At 43.2% G+C, this 19,819-nt stretch overlaps 1 protein-coding gene across 5 annotated transcripts in view; it reads left to right on the forward strand.

Annotated features, from left to right (window-relative positions):
* The window catches only part of TBCK (TBC1 domain containing kinase), a 1,465,497-nt gene extending 1,446,721 nt beyond the window's left edge, over nt 1-18,776 (forward strand). For all 5 annotated transcript variants that reach the window (XM_078676605.1, XM_078676609.1, XM_078676607.1 and 2 more), the window contains one exon: nt 17,682-18,776. In XM_078676605.1, the coding sequence (XP_078532731.1) occupies nt 17,682-17,792 (111 nt within the window). In that variant the 3' untranslated portion in view covers nt 17,793-18,776. The remainder of the gene's footprint in view (nt 1-17,681) is intronic.
* The last annotated feature ends 1,043 nt before the right edge of the window (nt 18,777-19,819 follow it).

Raw genomic sequence — 19,819 nt, forward strand, 5'->3', positions numbered from 1 at the left:
CAAGTTCCGTTCATGTGAGAGGTCTCAGGACCTCTCCCAGAGTTGCTTGCATCGGTCCTGTTCCACTCTAGAGATTCGTCTGGTAAGTCCCACAAGAAGTAGTCCTAGAAGTCGAAGCACTCCTGAACTTCTACTGCGTCTCTCCCATTCTTCGGATAACACTGAATGGAAAGACACCACAAATCCCAATCCCAGATAGTCCCTGTGTAAAGGGCATCAGAAACTGGGTCCACTCCATGCTGCCCTGTATTTCCTGGAGCTTGGGCGACTCCAGCCCTATTCTAAGAGTTTTATGAAGCCATGAACCTCATTTTTAGACGGTTGAACCCCTCTGGAGGTCCTTCAGGTCCCACAGGTTTGAAAGGGTCCTCAACTGGAGTTCTCCTGGCGAATTTGCCCGTGGCGCCAGTCGACCCCTTAGGATTCATTGGTGGGTCTGGATCGGCGACGGCTTTGCAACGTCCTCTGGGCACCGTTCCAATTGCTCCCTTTCCGGCGCTATCAAACTCATCATGATCCCTGACTACATTACGGAGCCAGACTGGCATTTCATGATGTTGCTTCCGGCTTTACCCAGGCCAAAGCACCAGATTTGGAGACAGAGCAATATTAAAATTTAAGGGCTCCCTGAGGAACACAAATGGAGGGGATCAGATGATCCTTATTCTTACAATGACTTTGTAGCAGAGTCCATGACTGATGACAACTGTTATGGGGACCTGGCTAACTCCAGTGGTCTTGATGTATCATCATACACATGAATCCTCTCACCTCCCGCAGTGCACGTCAACATCTGCATTGATAAAAAATACTGAGAATTCTTAACACAATGTATGACTACTTTGTTTTCGTTTACCTATTTACATCCTTGAACAGTCCCTTTTTATCTTGCGATTGAGCTTACTCTTGCATCTTGTATTCATTCTTATTTCTAATAAGAACCGCTGTTTTCCTGATATTATTGCTTTGACCAACAGAATGTAAGTTCGTTGTAAATAAGTTCACATTGCTAATGTCTGATCGAAGTGGTGCTTTTCACAGAAATGTTGAAACTGTTACAGAGTAATTTGACTTCTTTTTGTCATTTAATGGGGTGGCTACCTTTTTGTTACGGCCTTCTTCTGCCCTTTCCCTGCGTTCATTGGTACAAACTTTTGACAGATGTTTTAAGAGATGGGCAAAATGAGCATGTGCCCAGAGGCCCAGCGGAAAATAAACGTTCTGTGTATCTAGCTCACCTCTGTCTATTTCATTATCTCACCTCTCTCATCTCTGCCTACCTCTGCTTCTGTCTCTGTTTGCCCTTTGGCATCTTAAGGATTTTTAGACGCCCCGGAAAGACATATTTCGGTTTGTGTGAACTCAATTTCGGAGAGTTTGGTTGACATCATGTGGGCTTCTATTAGCAGAAAAAGGATAAAAAAATTCAAAGTTGTTACAAACAGAAGGCCCAAAAATATGTATTTCCCGGGGCTCCAAAAATAAGATGACAGTGACTTATAAGGTTCCAAGACCAGACTCAAATGTAATTGTGTTCGTCAAGTACAGCGAATTCTCGATGAGTAGAACATCACTCGGCGCCAAGTGTAGGAGCAGGAGAGACCTGCGTGCAGTGAAGCTGTTCTCCCCCCATCCAGTTCGCTTCACCACACTCACCAAGCATCTTGTGTCATTTTACCGCTCCACTTGAGACCCTCAATAGTGATGTTTCAGTGACGTGCTGTAAACACGACATGATTAATGATCTTCACGAAAGATACTATCGGGTTTTTCACAATGAAGGGAAAATAAATGGAGATCCTTTCTGGCCTGATTACTTTACGTTGACCTTCGTTACGCCCTTTTCATCATCCTCTTTACACTTCTTTTTCCTGTGTAGATCGAGTGTGCATACAAACCCAAATACGTCAGAACAACCTGCACAAAGAAACACCTGACCCAGAAACTGCTGTAGCACCACTTTGCTGAAAAATGCACACAGATTGCAAGTATCATCTTAAAGAGTTTGGGGGCCCTGGGCAATACATATTTTGGGGTTACTATTCAGAATAACTGTGGATTTTATTACCCTCTTTCTACTAATGCAAGTCCCATGATACCAAACAACAATGACTTATGCATTAAAGGCAGAGATAGAGGAATCGGCACAGGTGAGATATACAAAATATCCCTATGCATTTGCACATGCATTAAAACGTCTCTTCAAATTACATAGTAGACAAGTTTAAAACTTGTACGTTAAATGGACTAGATGGAATCCCCTAAAGACAAATGAGAAAAAAATCTATATTCTGTACGTAGGGGGAAGCCCATGTAGTGGTATAGACAATGTTTACGAATACCTACTGGAATTATGCCCTAGTGGCTACCATGCAGCGCATTGAATAGTCCAGTGCAGGCATCCTCATAAATGGTGTGAATCGCCTCCTGTTTCCACAACTTCATGTAGCAGCAGTAGGCTCAGGCTTCACCGTTCCACGATGAACCACAAGTGATGGCCTACAAGTTCATTTATTGAGAGACCAGCATCACCATTGGATGAATTATGGGGTGGGCTTGGGTGCACACTATAAACATAAGGAATGGCTCATCACCTAGCAAGACACTTGTGTTAGCAAACGCCATCCAACAAAAGCTTTAAAGGAATCTACATAATTAGCCCTGAAGTGTAATCTAAATCACCCGAGGCAGCAATGGCTACTAGCAAAACAGAAAGGGGAAAAAAACACCCTGTAAATTTGGAACTGTGTAAGAGGCAAACCACCTGACCTTCCACTGCAGCAAGCTAATGTGGTTCCCAGTATGCTCAACTTGAGACCTGTCGCTCCTGCACTGACACAATTGACAAGCTCTGTAAGAACAGCCCCTAGAAATGTTTGAGGATCAAAAAGCATTGCAACTCCAAAGATGTAGGCATTTAAAAAAACACCATGAAGAAAAGTGTTCTTTTTGTCAGACACAGACTATCATGGTTGCCAGGCGGCTAGAACCTTGACTGCAGAGATTTCTCTGACATAGCCCTGTCCTGATACCCTAACTACCCAGCTTCCAAACCATCAAATGACATTGGCAACGAAAAGCTACACCATAGACAGAATATAGAATTAGTTCAGAAATCTTGGGGTAGAAAAAATTGTCCTTCCAGGGCCAAGCCGTGAAACAAGGGAAAACCATTGTCCACACTCCAAATAAGATTCTACAAGAACCTGTACTCTGTGTATTGTTTAAGAGCTAGTGGCTGGAAAAGAATCTGGGGAAATCTTACAGCATCTCTGTCATCCAGTGAAATGATAGGGCATGTACCCATCAAGCAGGTTGAGAAAGCATAGCCAAATGTTTCTATTTTCTTAATTACTCATCATCAAGACTGGCTCTTTGGCGAAAGTAGTTTACTATGTGATATTTCACTATGAGTGCCTTTTAAGTTCAAATCCTATAACACAAACTTTGTCTTTCTGAGGATACAGCCTAACTCTGCTATTTTAGTCTGATCAGCAAATAGGCCCTACTCTCAGCTTCCATGTTGTTGTAGCTTAAGATGTTGTTTCATTAGGAAATGTTCTTACTAGGACAGTGGGGGATCAAAACGCACAAGTCGCCGAACAGTCACCAACTTCTTCCATTAAGGAAAAGCCAGATGTATTGGCTCGGGCTGAACTTTACATACTGTCCCACACCGATCCCTATAAATGTACTAAGAAACTGAACTAATCCTCTTTAGTTCTGTCTTTGCTGGAGACAGGCCTCTTCACTTCTCCGCAGCAGATTCAGTTATGTCTTACTTTACTCATACCTACAACTGTACAGTCTTGACAGATCCTTTTTTTATTTCCTCTACCTTGTCTTCCTTTACCAAATACATTTTTAGGAATGGGGGGGCTCAGCTTTGTATCTAAATAAAATAGTTTCTCCTTTGCTTCTCCGTTTTCCTGACAGGCTCAGTTCAGTATCTATTTCCTTCATAGTTATTGTGTTAATCCTGTGTTAGGAGTGAATTACTTTTCTACATTCATACTTGATTGGCTTAGTATTTGCTATGAGTGATTGTGCTGTGCTTTATGTTAGCAGAGTTGTGTGGGAATATTGATGAATTTTCTACCTAACAATGATTTCTAAAGTTTTTTGGGTACCTTGCTCTGTTTCCACTTCCTCCATCATAAGTTTGTTCCTCTAACCTTTTTGTTCCTGAGCTACGCAACTTGTTCATTCTTTTTTTTAATTTTCTTCAACCTTAAAATGTTTCCAACTTATCTTTTTCTGTTTTTCACTTTCCTTTCTTTCTCTACTAATTAACTGTTGCATTCCATTATCTCGATTTAAAAGTTCTGTTTTGGTAGAAGTATTGTACGCTTTTGAAACCACCCTACAGCTTCTGTGAACAAACGGATTCATTGATCACGTTTTTTAGGTCTCGCCTGTCGATGCGCATGCGCATCGAGCAAGCGAGACTATAGGGGCTCATCCAGACTTTATCTAACTTGCAAGGAATCGTGGCGATTCCTTGCAGTGCCCGTGACTTTTAAGCTCAATGCGCATGTGCATTGAGCTTAAAAGCGCGTGCACAGCCGCCCGCATTCCTCCGACACCTTTGAAGTGAAGCTTAGCTTCACTTCAAAGGCCCGGTTCTTCACACCCACATGCCGCTCTGCCCTGCTCCGCCCCCTCCCCTGAGTCATCCTGCCTGCCCAGACTTCTCCTCCCCCTCGCTCCTTCACCCCACTCTCTTTGCTGTCCCTCCCCCCTCCGTTCCAAACATTCCGGAGACTCCCAAAGCTTCTGATCTCTGCACCTATTTGCTCTAATCACGCTAGAGCTTTTGTTCTGACAAACGTCTTTAATACTTTTGTTTTTTTTACTAAACATAACCACGTGGCAACGTTTGTGTCGTGATGAGTTGTTAGCTATGCATTTTCGTGTCACATGCAATTTAAGTTGTCAAGGAAAATCGTATGGCGAGTGTTACAGGTAGACAAACATTTATACCCCCTCCACCATTCCCAGTGAAATCGGGGATGGTGTAATATCACAGTGCCTCGTATTTATCATGCTGTGTGCAAGTGTTCCATGTCGAAGGTATGTGTGCGACAGTTCTGGCTGTCCATTCTGCACCCTCATGGGTTGGATGAGTGAGGTCAAATTCCTCTAAAAAATGCAGGCTTTCGCTTCATAGCTGCTCATGTTATATGCCCTCCAACAGTGCACGGGCTAGAACATGCGCAGCAGCGCTGCTTACTGCCTGCTAACTTGTAAAGCATAAACGTACCTATTTCTTGCAGCAGCCAGAGTATATCGTTGATCTTCGCTATATTGTGCAAGGGGAGGGGCACGGGAGACTGCAGATGGTTTAATACTTCTCCCCTGACTAGGACTAGAAAGATTGTGGAAATGGTTGACTCCAAGTCTTCGACTGTATGTGCTGTGTAAGCTCCTACAGCGTCGTTCATTGTTTCACGTAGCGCTATCACATCACGTCAGAGCGCTAAATTAAAGGCTTTAGAAGGCCGACTCGCAAGCATCCGCTGCTAATATTATTGCTATTACCGATGATGCACGCGTACAGGCCACAAAATTTACTTTCTCACATAGGTGACCCCGCTCCATCATCGAGGCATGCTTCATAAGAAGTATGCCTAATAATGTTTGCATTTTTTTTAATACAGTGCTGCTAGGCCATTGATGCCAGATTATATTTCTATTTGTGTGTGGGGGAACTGAGCAGTAAATGTGGTAACACATTAAATCGTGTCATAGTTTGTATGTGGTCAAGAGCTGAATTAGCTTTTGTTTTTCATAGTCGCGCAGTAGTTTTTTGCTTGTTTTTTTGTTTTGTTGTTTTCTTTTCTTTCCTCTCCAGACATCCGCTGCCTGCTCCTGCTGTTTTCCTGCTACCCCCTCCTCACTCATCCCTCGCACCCCCTCCTCGCTCATCAGGTCTGCAAAGCTACACAGTGTGTTATTCATGTAGCAGTACCCTATGGGGAGTATACCAACGTCCATTTGACCAGCTGCTGAGCTGTAAAGTATCCTGAGCGCCGCATTGAAGACGACGCTCGCGGCCGACCGAGTGTATTTATTTATTTATTTATTTATCTTTGGCTTCTTTTCTTTCCTCCCCAGACTTCCGCTGCCTGCCTCAGTTTCCCTCCCAGCCCCTCCTCGCTCACCCCTCGCACACCCTCCCTGCTCATCAGGTCTGCAAAGCTACGGCCAGCTGCTGGGCAGTAAGGTTTCCTCCCCCCCCAACCATGGGAAGTCCCTCCAGTGAAAGCGCCAAGGCATATAGGGGGTCAGCCCCTGATTTTCAACACTGTTCTCTATCAAAACGCCAATACTTATTGTGGGTTTTATTAACCTGCCAGCAAAATATTTGTTTTGGTAAAAGTTTCCATAACAATTATGCTGAGATTTAGTTTGTTATGCAAACGCCAGATATGAATTTCTGCCCTGTTTTCTGTGCCACAGTTTTTCTATTTTGCCACAATTTTATCTACTTCGGGCCACTGTTGTCGTGTTTCTCTTTTACCTCTTTGTCCTTGTTCACTTTGCCCATATTTCTTTATCTGGCTTGTTTTTAATGTGTTTTACCGACTTGAGCCAGCTGAGCTGGCGAACAGGTTTATTTGTAAATCCTTTGAAGTGGATTTCGTATATTCTGTGAAGTTGTGATATTCTCTAAAAGCAAGCAGTTTGTTATGCAGAGCGATTTTTTACTTGTGTGATTTTGGTATCCATTTTCACGTAGCTGTCAGGGCAACCGATGTGTTGGGTGTGGAGGATCCTGTGACTTCATGTCAGTGGCTACTTTTGTTTTCTGTGTGTCGGACAGACTTCAAAGAAAAAAGTTTTAGTTCCTGGATGAACACTTACCCCTAGAGATTGCAGGTTGCGAATGTTCTATAAGTCCGTTGATATCAATGATACCCTGTCTATTCCCTAACCCATATAATTTATGTAAATTCTATAATGTTCATGGAGACATGGATATTCGTGATTATTGGGTGTACCCCACTGAATTTAACTGCATTGCGATCTGCTTGATAATCACAATAGGAACAGTCACAGATATTTCTGATGTGAAGGAAGGATGTGAAGGTAACACTCAGCACCACTCAGCACCACCACAGCATCACTCAGCACCACCTCAGCACCACCACAGCACCACTCAGCGCAACCCCAGCATCACTCAGCACCACCACAGCAGCCTCACTCACCCTCACCCACCCTCACCCTCACCCACCCTCACCCTCACTCACCCTCAACCCCTCACCCTCACTCACCCTCAACCCCTCACCCTCACTCACCCTCAACCCCTCACCCTCACTCACCCTCAACCCCTCACCCTCACTCACCCTCACCCTCACTCACCCTCACCCTCACTCACCCTCACCCTCACTCACCCTCAACCCCTCACCCACCCTCATTCACCCTCAACCCCTCACCCTCACTCACCCTCACCCACCCTCAACGCCTCACCCTCACTCACCCTCTACCCCTCACCCTCACTCACCCTCACTCACCCTCAACCCCTCACCCTCACTCACCCTCACCCACCCTCAACCCCTCACCCTCACTCACCCTCAACCCCTCACCCTCACTCACCCTCACCCTCACTCACCCTCACCCTCACTCACCCTCAACCCCTCACCCTCACTAACACTGAAACCCTCAATCACCCTCACTCTTACTCTCACTCACACTCTACACCTCAGCCTCACCCTCACTCACTCACCCTCAACACCTCACCCTCACCCCCTCAACCCCTCACCCCCTCACCCTCACTCGCCCTCACCCTCAACCCCTCACCCTCAACCCCTCACCCCCTCACCCTCAACTCCTCACCCTCAACACCTCACCCTCACTCACTCTCAACACCTCAACCTCACTCACTCACCCTCAACACCTCACCCTCACTCACTCACACTCACTCACCCTCAACCCCTCACCCTCAACACCTCACCCTCAACACCTCACCCTCAACACCTCACCCTCAACACCTCACCCTCAACACCTCACCCTCAACCCCTCACCCTCAACCCCTCACCCTCAACCCCTCACCCTCACTCACTCTCACTCACCCTCACTCACCCTCACTCTCACTCACCCTCACTCACCCTCACTCACCCTCACTCACCCTCACTCACCCTCACTCACCCTCACTCACCCTCACTCACCCTCAACCCCTCACTCACCCTCACTCATCATCACTCACCCTCAACCCCTCACCCTCACCCTCACCCACCCTCAACACCTCACCCTAACTCACAATCACCCTCACTCACCCTCACCCTCACTCACTCTCACTCTCACTCACCCTCAACCCCTCACTCACCCTCAACCCCTCACTCACCCTCACCCTCACTCACCCTCAACACCTCACCCTCACACAGTGCAATAGGTCTCAGAGGATTTTTAGTTAAAGCTTTTACAATTGTTTATGGCTTTTTTGATTTGTAATTCTTTAGCATTGGCTACAAGAAATAAAAATGCTAAAGATTTACAACAAAAAACCCATAAACAATTCTAAAAGCACTAACTCTAATGCTGCGAGACCTATTGCATTTCCAATGCTTGTTTTAATTTGAAGGCTAACATTAAAATGCCATGTAATGGCAAACATGTTTGCTTTGGTGAACTTCTTGACAAGACATTCCCATAGTCTGAGAATTCCCAGGACCAATGCCAAGCAGCAAACAATTCACACCTTTCTGAGGTATGCTGTCTTTACTTTCCTAAAGCTTCTGTCTTGGCAAAGGCAAAGCTTTGCTCTTATTTTTTCTGGGACTGATAAATGCAAGCACGGTACTTACAGCTAGATTCATGAAAGGAAATTGCGCTCGCAAAGGGCCAGATTCTGAGAATCTGGCCCTTTGCGAGCGCAAATTTTGCATTTGGGATTCATCATCCCAAATGCAGAATCGCTAATAAAGAATTCGCAAATTTGCGAGGATTAGCATTTAAGGAATCTCTATTAGAGATTCCTTAAATGCCATTCATGAAACATTGAAAAATTGCGAATTCGCAATTTAGGACCGCTATTTACCACGAAGTCAAACCTCGTGGTAAATAGCGAAAACTTGGAAAAATGCATTTTAATGCATTTTTCTAAGTTGCATGTTACACACACACATGTCCTTTGGACATGTGTGTGCACAACATCAGTGTAAATTCACATTTCAGGGGTGCTACAGGGTGTCCTTTGGACACCCCTGCACCCTTGAAATCGCATCCTTATTTGCGATTAGCAAATTGCTAATCGCAAATAAGGAAGAACTCCCCATTCATTCCTTTGGGCTTTGGTCTCTGGTGTCTCGGCTCCAAGCACTTCTCGATATCTTGTGATCAAAGCGTGTCATTCCAACAAATGCTCACGGAATGCCTCCGTGACTTGCAATATCCTTATAATGTACAACAGACGATACTTTATCCCAATTGTATTACATGGAAGCCTGCAATCCCAGAATAAAACCTATTTCCTTATTATGGCCAACTTGTGACATCTTCAATCGCCTGTATTAAGAAAATGACATAGCTGCTTAACTGTAATAACTCACTACACTTGAGTTGTAACACTATAATACCTGCTGCCAGAGCCAGCGTCGAAGGTTAAAGGCAGGATAGGGGAGCACCCTTGCATCTGCAGTTTAAACAAAGGAAACGTGAACAAGCTTTTCATTCTTATCATCTGATTTTCTAAAAATTAATGATAGATTTATTCCCGCATGCTTGCTTCTTTCCTGTAACGAACTGTTCGGAAAAGTTAAATACTCAGCATTTTACTACTCATTCTAAGAGGGAGCATTTTTTAAGCCGATTTATGTTAAACTTCTAATGTGTTATGTGACAAGTTACTGACTCATTTTTAGTGTGTTTAATGTTGCGTTATAGATTGCACTTTTAGTCTTGATGCCCGCTACAACACTAAATCTTTCATATGAAGGATCAAGACCCAAAGTGTTTAAGCGGTTTATGGGAATGGTGATATTGTGACTATTTATTACAAGGAATAAAATGGCCTCTTACATCACTTAAAAGGATATTGCACATTTATAAAGGACTAGCGGCCGGATTCATCATTGTAAATTCGGCTCGCCAAGGGCCAGATTCTGAGAATCCGGCCCTTTGCGAGCGCTATTTTTGCATTTGGGAATCATCATCCCAAATGCAAAAATCGCAATTACCGAAATCGCTTGATTGCGAAGAATCGCATTTAAGGAATCTCAATTAGAGATTCCTTAAATGCTATTCATGAACCTTTTTAAAATTGCGAATTCGCAATATGGGGCCGCTATTTACCGCAAAGTGTAACTTCGTGGTAAATAGCGAAAACTTAGAAAAATGCACTTTAGTGCATTTTTCTAAGTTGTATGTTACACACACACATGTCCTTTGGACATGTGTGTGCGCAACACCTGTGTACATTTGCATTTCAGGGGTGCTACAGGGTGTCCTTTGGACACCCTGGCACCCTTGAAATCGCTTCCTTATTTGCGATTCGCTAATTGCTAATCGCAAATAAGGAATGACTCCCCATTCATTCCTATGGACCTTTGGCCCATAGGAATGAATGGGGAGTCATTCCTTATTTGCGATTAGCAATTAGCGAATCGCAAATAAGGAAGCTGTAGGAATTGCATTTAATTGTGCGATTTTTACATGAATCCCGTTTTGCGAGTCTTTAATAGCGATTCCTTAATAATCGCTATTAAGGACTCGCAAATTGGGACATTGATGAATCTGGGGTTTAATCCTTTGCTTTTGGTCTATATGCTCATGAAACTTCTTAGTGACTTCCAATATCATTATAATGTTCTTGTTCTATCATTCAAGAATATTACAAAATTGTTCAACAACCAGAGACCGTCATTATGCAAGTAGAGATTTAAAGAACTGTGGCCCCAATCACAATCTGGCAGAAAGATACAATTGTTGGACGTTATTCAGCACACTGGAAAGGGGAGGCCAGGAATATTCGTAGCTGATAGCTAATTAAAAAAGCCATGCTGAATGAAGCTTGCTCTTAGAAACCCTGTAACTGATGGAGCATTTATCTGATCAAGTGCATGCTTTTTTATGTTATATGTTATACTTATTTATATTTCAGCCATCTACCTTTTTTGCTTCCAAAACTTTCAGTCATTGACTTTTTTTGCTCCTGAACCTTTGGCCATTGGCTTCTTTTGCCTCCGAACTTTCAGCTACTTGCTTCAGACATTGTCGATCTGGAGTATTTTATTGATTACATTGAAAGTTGAGTAATTTAATCTCACTGTTTTCTGATGTATGTTTGGGTATGTTTTTCCGCCTCAATTGTAATGCCTGTGAGAATATTTTATATCTGAAATGTGTCACTGAACAGCCCAGTAGCACTTGGGAACTAACACTGACATAATCCTCTCACTAATGAATGCTACATAAAAGCACACATTCTTTTTTCTATAGCATCCATTTGAGATTCTTTTGTCAGTGCTCACTCCCCAGTGCTGTTGGGTAAGTAAGCATTGGCAAAGCCCATAGGTTGAGGCTCGGTATGATTGTGTCGTCCCCAACAGGAGGTATTGCTATGTTCAAATGCCATCATTTTGGTAGAATGGATCCTTCTTGTGGGTTTAGGGCTTGTACTGTTCTGCCAGGATTTACCAACCCTCACAAAACATATGACGGGAAGACCAACAGAAGAAACCAGCTTCACTCTTCCCTATACAGTAACTATATGATGTGAGCACCGTTCCCACTAGGGTGCGCGCGCACACCTCCCCTGACATCAGCGCGCACCGCCTTGTGTGGAGCGCGCGCACAGGACGTCGCAGGAGAGAGTCGCGCCGGCCTCTTTAAAGAAGCAAGCTGCGCGAACATGAGGCACTTTTCCATGGGGTGTGGCGGAGCGGTCGTGAGGAGTGCAGGTAAGTAGGCGGGGGGCTGGTGGGGCTTGTGGCTATGTGGGAGCACGGGGCAGACTGTGGCCTTTTGTTTAAGTATTGCTGTTAATAAGAGCCCCTTCACGGGCTCTGATTAACAACAATACATAAACAAAAGGCCACAGTCTGCCCCGTGCTTTACTAACAAAAGCATAGAGTTTCCAAACACAGCGCGTACTTTAGCTGCTGCTATTGCTGTGAGGCGGTATGTTCCCAAAATGTATTCACAGATTCCTGCATTGAGGTTATACAGGGCACTGCTCTGCTCCATAAACTATCGAGTGTTCGCTCCCTCTGTGGTTGCACAGTTCTTTGCATTTTTTTATTGCATGACCTAAACAAGAAAATATGATTGAAGGGAAGACTTTTTACGTAGGTTTTCCTCAAGTTGTCCTCTCCTTCGCTTGACATGCCTAGCAATATCTCCTGTGGATTTGAACCAAAAAGCCATAAATGGGGATGTGAATGTTATCTGTGGCATGACTTGGGTACTACTTTTTCTGTGTTATTTTCTGTTTTAAAAAGGGTTTAAGAGTAACACTATGAGTAGCTTTGCTAGAAGGTAAGAGGGGTAGCCAGCATTTACAGGATTAGCACTTGGTGGGCCGCTTCAGAAAACGTTTCGGGGACTTTAGTTCTGCTTGGGTGTGCAAAAAGTGCTTGTTAAGAGTGTAGATAGTAGATCCTGAATTAAAGAATCAGGACCGGTGGGCGTTTATGCTAACATATAAGGTTTATGACCCTGCACAATGTGCAGGTAGTCCGGAGTTTGAACTGCCATAAATTTGTGGCTAGGATTGTAAACATGGGTTTTCTGTGTGGTGGTGCGCGATAAGGCTGATGAGCTCCCTCAAAGTGAGAATGTTGTTCATATTCACGAACATTTTTTATTGCTTTCCAAAGTCCATTTGTGAACCTTAAATTAATACCAAAAAACCTGCTGTAAATGTGCAAATTAGATGTGGAAAAATCCCTAACACCTGCGTATTTTCAGTTAAGGTTGCATTTGAAAAAAAAACTATAATCCAGCAGATCTTTTCAGCAGCAGAAAATCTGACCATTTAAGGCTAGGTGGTAGCATGGAAATCTTTGATTTTAGTATATCACAACCAAATGCATGATTTTTTTTTTTTTTTTATGTTCAAAAGATTTTTATTAGGAGCTGCAAAGAGATTCATCAGTACAAGAATAGTCGGATCAGTACGAATAATTACAGAGCGTTGAAACCAAAAATCATAGGAATACAGAAAGTTGGTACCAGTAAAGCAATTGGGTCCAGAAAAACAATAAGACCATTACGTTACATAAGATTCCACATAAAATGTCCACATACATTCCAAGGATACCCGTTGTCTTGTATAACCTGACCTGGAAGGAAATAGGCACCACCCCACAAGAGCAGAAGCTTCATAAGTTGTACAATAGCGTAAATCCAACCTGTAGTACATGAGGGAGATGGAATCATCAAACTGTGGCGAAGATTGTACAAAACATAGACTGGCCAACAAACAGATTGAACTTTATGTGATGAAACGCTCTAGAGCCCAGTAGACAAGATTCAAGGAGGTTTGTATGCATCAAAGTGATCATCTAGCAGATTTTCCTTGTTGGGGGTCTCCACGGGGTGGAGGTCAAGGATATATTGTCAGCACCTCTCAAGTAAGATACCCAGTTCAACCAGTGAGGAAAGGAGGCTTTGTTCGTGCTTTTCCAGTTATTAAGTATGATTTTAACCCCAGCCGTCAGCAGCAGGTCCAGTAGGGCTTTGTCGTCTTCATTGAGAGTGACGGCTTTGGCAAAACCTAGTACAAGCGTCGAGAATTCTCTTGGTAGAGTAATATGGAGGACTTCCTTTAGAAAACCAAAGATTTTGTCCCAATACGAGGTCACACAGGGGCATTTGCAGAGTAGGTGCTCCAGATCGCCTCCCACCCCTGAACAATTCCAACACGTGTCATCGTCCTTGATTTTATGAAGAAACAATCTCCTGGGTGTCCAGAATGCCTTATGTAGAAGCCAGAACTTGGTTTGAGACAGTGTGGGGCATATTTTGTGGCGGGTGGTGGATTCCCAAGTACTGGCCCAGGTTGCGTCCGAGTTAGGTGTGGAGGAGAATGAGTCCCAGTAGCGTTGGATAGGTGCATTTAGGGAGGACGATTGTGGTCGCATTAATTTATACAATCTAGAGACTTGGTGTCCTTGCTTGTTAAGGGAGGGGATTAAGTCTAGGAGGGATGGAGTGGCAGCCTTCAGGTTAGCCTTTGTTAGAGCTACTTTAATGTGTAGGAAGTTATAGAATTCAATATTATTGAGTCGGAACTTATCCTGAATTTCTTTAAAGGTTAGAGGGAGCGCGTTTCCGACGAGTTGGTGGGGGAATATGATACCCTTGTCTATCCAGGAGGGGTAGTTTAGAGGTTTCCCTTTGTATGTAATGGCGGTGTTGTGCCATAGTGACTCCCACTGCGATGGTCGGAATTGCTGAGGTAGATATTTACTGACTTTTAAAAGAGCCATTTTAGTGTTTTTGAAGGTTGGGGCGGGGTTTGGCAGTGATTAGGGCGCAGGGGCTGAGACCCTTCAGTATTGATTTTTCTACAGAGAGCCACACTGGGCTATAGTCAGGCTGGGAGGATATCCAGTGCGACCCCTGTTTTGCTAAAAAGGCTATTTGGTATGTTTTAAAATCTGCCAGATTAACTCCTCCTAATTTCTTATCCAATCGAAGTTTTTTTAAACTAATTCTAGCTTTTTTGCCCTGCTAAAGAAATGGCGAGATGTTTTTATCTAATTTAGAATGGAATTCTTTGGAGAGGACGAGTGGGAGCATCGTGACGAGGTAGTTAACCAGGGGGGATATCATCATTTTTATGGTTTCAATACGGCCCCACCAGGTGATGAAACGGGGTGACCAACCGTCCAACAGATTTTTGATTTTGTTCAGGGTTTTGTTTTTGTTATGTTTAAGGGTACTCAATATCTCATCCGTGAATTCGATTCCCAAATATTTAATTACTCCTGTTTGCCAGAGTAGGCCGGAATCGCCCAGCACTTCTTTCGAAGTGTGGACATTAAGAGGTTTTACTTCGGATTTATCCCTATTTAATTTGTAGCCGGAGAGGGAGGATTATTTGTCTATCGAGGTCATTAGGGCAGCAATGGAGGTAGTAGGGTTTTCGGTCGCGATCAAGATATCGTCTGCATATGCAGCTAACTTGACTCGCGTGTCCCCAAAGAAGATACCCGCAATGTCTCTGTTAATTTTGATATCTGTAATGAGGGGCTCAAGAGCTAGGAGAAAGAGTGCTGGTGAGAGGGGGCAGCCCTGTCTTGTACCTTGGTATAGACGGAACGGTTCCGAGAGGGTGCCGTTTATAGCAATCCTGGCCGAAGGTGCAGAGTAGAGGGCCATCACCATCCTGGTATAGGTATCGCCAAGGTTGAAAGCGTACATACACTGGCGCAGAAAGGACCATGAGACCTTGTCAAATGCCTTTTCCGCGTCCAAGGCTATTGCTACCATTGGCGCGGGAGAGGATTTTGCCTTTTCTAGGATATGGCATAGCAGTCTTGTGTTGTCGTTGGACGTCCTGTTCCTTAGGAAGCCAACCTGCGAGGGGCTAATTACTTTGTGGAGAATGGAGTTTAGTCTGGTCGCCAAGATTTTAGCGTAAATCTTGCAGTCCAGATTTATCAAGGATATGGGACGGTAATTTTTAGTGAGTAGTGGGTCCTTCCCCTCTTTTGGCAATACTATTATCGTGGCTTCACTCATTGAGGGAGAAACACCGCCATTGTTTGCAGTGGAGTTAAAGAGTTTAAGGAGTGGGGGGCTAATTTGGTCCGCAAAGGCCTTATAAAAGGGTGCAGTGAAGCCGTCTGGGCCGGGGGCCCAAATGCATGATTTTTTTAAGCAACTCAACTAGAGAGTCCTTTATGAAAATTGTAGGCTTATGCTTAGAGCATGTAAAGTTACACTTTCGTTTATGAATCGCACTCCGAGTTCTTTCGTTCTAGTGTGCTTTCTCTGCCCTTTACTTTAGGCCTGGGCGATAAATTCTGTTCCGCTTGTGGAATTTGGGTAATTTCGCGTTCCGCGGAGAACGTGAAACTGGCCAAAATTCTGCGTTCTGCGGCTTCGCAAAATTTTTTGCTTGTTTGCGTTCTCAAAATGCGTGTTCGCGAGTTATTGCCCCCCGAGCACGCAAACAGAGATTGCGAACAGGACAAAAGCATCAAGAAGAAGCAATTCCGCATGTTCGCGCAATTTCTGCGTGTTCACAGAGATTTTTTACCGTTTCGCGGAAATTTGCGTAACGAGATTACGCAAATTCCGCCCACCCCTACTTTACATCCCATTAATTTCCTTGTATTACGAAACATTCCTTTTTTATGGTTTAGATCATTCTCATGTAAACACACCTGGCTTTCTTGTTGGTGTTTTTTTTCTTTAGCACACTTGCATATTTCGATACCTCTGTTTTAATAATAGAGAAAGCCAAAGGGTCTTTAAGTATTCTATATACCGTTGCCATACTCCAGGTGGCACAGGAATCAAGTCCTTACAATTCACATCTTTTGGTCTTGGTGGATGGCCACCCTGAGGATCTTGAGGAGGAGTAGGGAAAGGAGGGAGTCAGAGAAGGTGTAATCTAAGATTAAGGGGACGTACAGCATTGAAAGTGTGATGCCATTAAAAGAGCCCACAGAGATTCTTGGAAGAGGGAGGTTTGGTGAGGCATACAACATTAGAAATGCAATACCAATAAACCTAGCCACATCTCTAGTTGGAAAAGATACGTTTGAGTGTGTGTACAACATTGGAATTCCAATGACAGTAAATCCGGCCGAAGTGCTTCCTGGAAGAGGGAAGTACTATAGAAGAAAGGTTTTGAAGTCATCAGAATTCTTGGGCCTTCAGCTCGTTGGAGTGTTCCAGTTCTCAGCTGCTGCTACAGCTTAAGTGTTTCTCAGAACCTCTGTGCATTTCAGCGTTCTCTTTAAAGGAGGAATAATGTACTTAGTTGATCCTTCACATCTTTTAACTGCCATTCAAATATGACACCTTCCCACAGAAACTGAAATGCTATCTTTAAGGGACGATGGATGTTCTATCCTTTGGTAGTGGTGAAAGTGGCAAATGTATGTACTTAGATCCATTTACAGTGTCTTGTAACGGTGAGGGTAAAGTAGTTGAATTTCTTGACCAAATTTCTCTTTTTGTGCCAATTGTACGACAATCTGAGGAATCAATGGTTGAGGCTCTTATTGAACAAGGGAAACATCTTCTGAAGTTTGAAGAGCACTTTGTTCATCAAGCCTTGTAGAACCATGGGAAGAACATGCCATTTGCTCCCCTTGCCCCACTTAATGAGCATAATTATATTTTATATATGTAGTTTGTATCTTAAAATAACACAGCCAGTAGAGCATTTTAATCAATGTTTAGGATTATATGTATTCTAAAGAGTTTTATAACAGAATTCTATTTTTTTGTAAGGGCCGCGCAGTGCAAATAAAGTTTGCTGATATTTGAGCTGACAAGTCACAGATGATACACTGTGTTGCTTTTTCTCCTTTCAGACCTGTATGATTTTTATTCTAAATATAACAGATTTTCTGTATGATTGTAGTCTTGGCTTTACCTCCTGCATCCAGATGTTATAGTTGCTATGCTTCCCTATGAGTTTTTTCTGACAATGTTTAAATCATCGGGACGGACAGTAACAGTGTTTCTGGTGGTAGTGATGTCTGTCTCTTCTTTAGTTTGCAGGTCACCTGGTGCGGGTCGGTTACCCAAGAATCTGTATACTGGATGGAGGTATCAACAAGATCAGGCCAACAGGCCTACTGACCGTCCCATCTCCACAAATCTGAGTTAAACTTGTGAAAGAAAATTGAAGTGCAGTTTCTCCATCGGCCAGTATTCGCCATGAGCCCAACATGTGATTTGCAGTCATCCAAGCCCTGTGTTGCTACTTGCATTTGGAGCCAATACAATCTGCTTTGCCGGATTTCCAGCGAACACGCATACGCCCCAGTTCGCGTTCAGTTCTTCCTATACAGGATTTGAGTAGAATGTGGATTTATCATAGATGCAAGAAAGATCTTTAATGCACTGAAAAAAAATCTTATTCTAAACAATGTACTAAGATCAGAAAAGGAGGAGCCAGTATAATTAGTATTTAGAAGGTGAGCTTAGTTGTGTTATAATTATGTGTAGTTTAATCATGTATTAGTGAATACTATGTGCCTAGTGGTGCTTCAAGTAGTCGAAAAGTGATTTTCTTTTCAGACCCCAAAGAAGACTCACGTTTGTATGAGAAAATGGCATATGTGCTTTGTCATCACTAGGGACAGTTTTCAAAGTGTTGATTGCAGCGTGATATTTGGTAATTGACTTGACTACTTCCCAGTCCAAAACCACTGATCTGCGCATTAGCCTAATCCGTCCATCCGTCCCTGTAGAGGGGGCATGCCCGCATCAATTTCAGCAATTCGGGCGAGACTAATCCGTCAGCCTTCGTTTTGAAAGTGGAGCTTCTTGCGCAATATTGGAAAAGCTGTGACAAGAAATTGGCAAATGCTATGGTCCACTTTTCCTATATTTCAACATATGCGATTTAAGTAAAGAGAGGGATGAACGCTTCAAGTGAAAATCTTTTCGAGCGGTCAGAAAATCGAGAACTGCTCTTGAGGGAACATGCTGTATAAAAAGGCTTTTTATTATCAGATAAGTGACGAAATTACTCATTACTTTAAGGCTCATTATTTACATTTATTAAAAGCATAAAAGCGCCAACGCAAATGCAAACACTGTAAAGTACATTGATGTGTACAAAATAAAGTACTTAAAATAAAGAATGCATTTTTTCTACATGTCACTTTTCATAAAAAGCTGCACCTTTACTCTACCTTGTTGCTATTCCAGTGGCAAGATCGCCTGCAAGGTAAATGAACCAATGAGAAATAAACTCTTTTAAAAGGTCTTCCCCGTCCCTCCTAATCTTTTCGAATCTGCCACACCTGTGGCACCCAAACTGGGCATACAGAAACGTAAAAACCAGCATTTGCAATACAATAGGTCTCGCGTTTATGAGAGTTTGAGCTATTGGCATTGTAAATGATAACGCCTTTTATTTATGTATTGTTTTTAAAACAGATAAATAAAAGGCATTGGAAATTACAATGCCAATAGCTTGAACTCTCGCAAATGCAAGACCTATTGCATTGCAAATGTATTTGGAACACATGCTATTCATTTTATTTAAAAGTGTTAAGAGAGAGCGTATCCTGCCTGCAACAGCAGGCAGGACAAAGCTATTTGAGAAAATAGTGCTCGGAGGCTGTAATTAAAGCCTACTGAGTAACAACACACATAACAGAAGGTGTAGCCATGGGAGGTTACAAAATGAGATACGGCGGTACTAAGGAGGGACTACAACGCCTATTGACCAATGAACAACCACAGTTTACAGTGGACAATGACACAAGGCATTGAAAAATATGGGTGGAGAGTGGGCGGAGCTTCAAGTCCCTACCTGAATAGAGCATATCTCGCAGACATGCTGCCCTGCCAAGGCTCGACCTAAAAAAATTGCTATTCCTTTTTGACAAAGTTGTGGGAACAGTAAAATTGGGGTTTTTTCGTCGGAGATTTGTTTGATCTTTTATTGTGGCAACTGTATTTGTCTCTTTTCTATTGGTGGCAAAAAAATGTTTGCTTCGTAGTGATGAAGAACGCATAATAGTAGAGGCAACAAAGAATAACATTGATAGGTTGACGAATACCGTGGCATGCTGTTAGCAAGAATGGTGCGTAGTTGCTGATGGGATGCAAGAAAAGAGAAAAGCAAGGAGCATACTAGAAATAACACATTTCTTGGTTCAAGTTGAGAAATTAT

The sequence above is a fragment of the Lissotriton helveticus genome, chromosome 2_1 (assembly GCF_964261635.1).
Source record: "Lissotriton helveticus chromosome 2_1, aLisHel1.1, whole genome shotgun sequence".
Taxonomy (NCBI): Eukaryota; Metazoa; Chordata; class Amphibia; order Caudata; family Salamandridae; genus Lissotriton; species Lissotriton helveticus.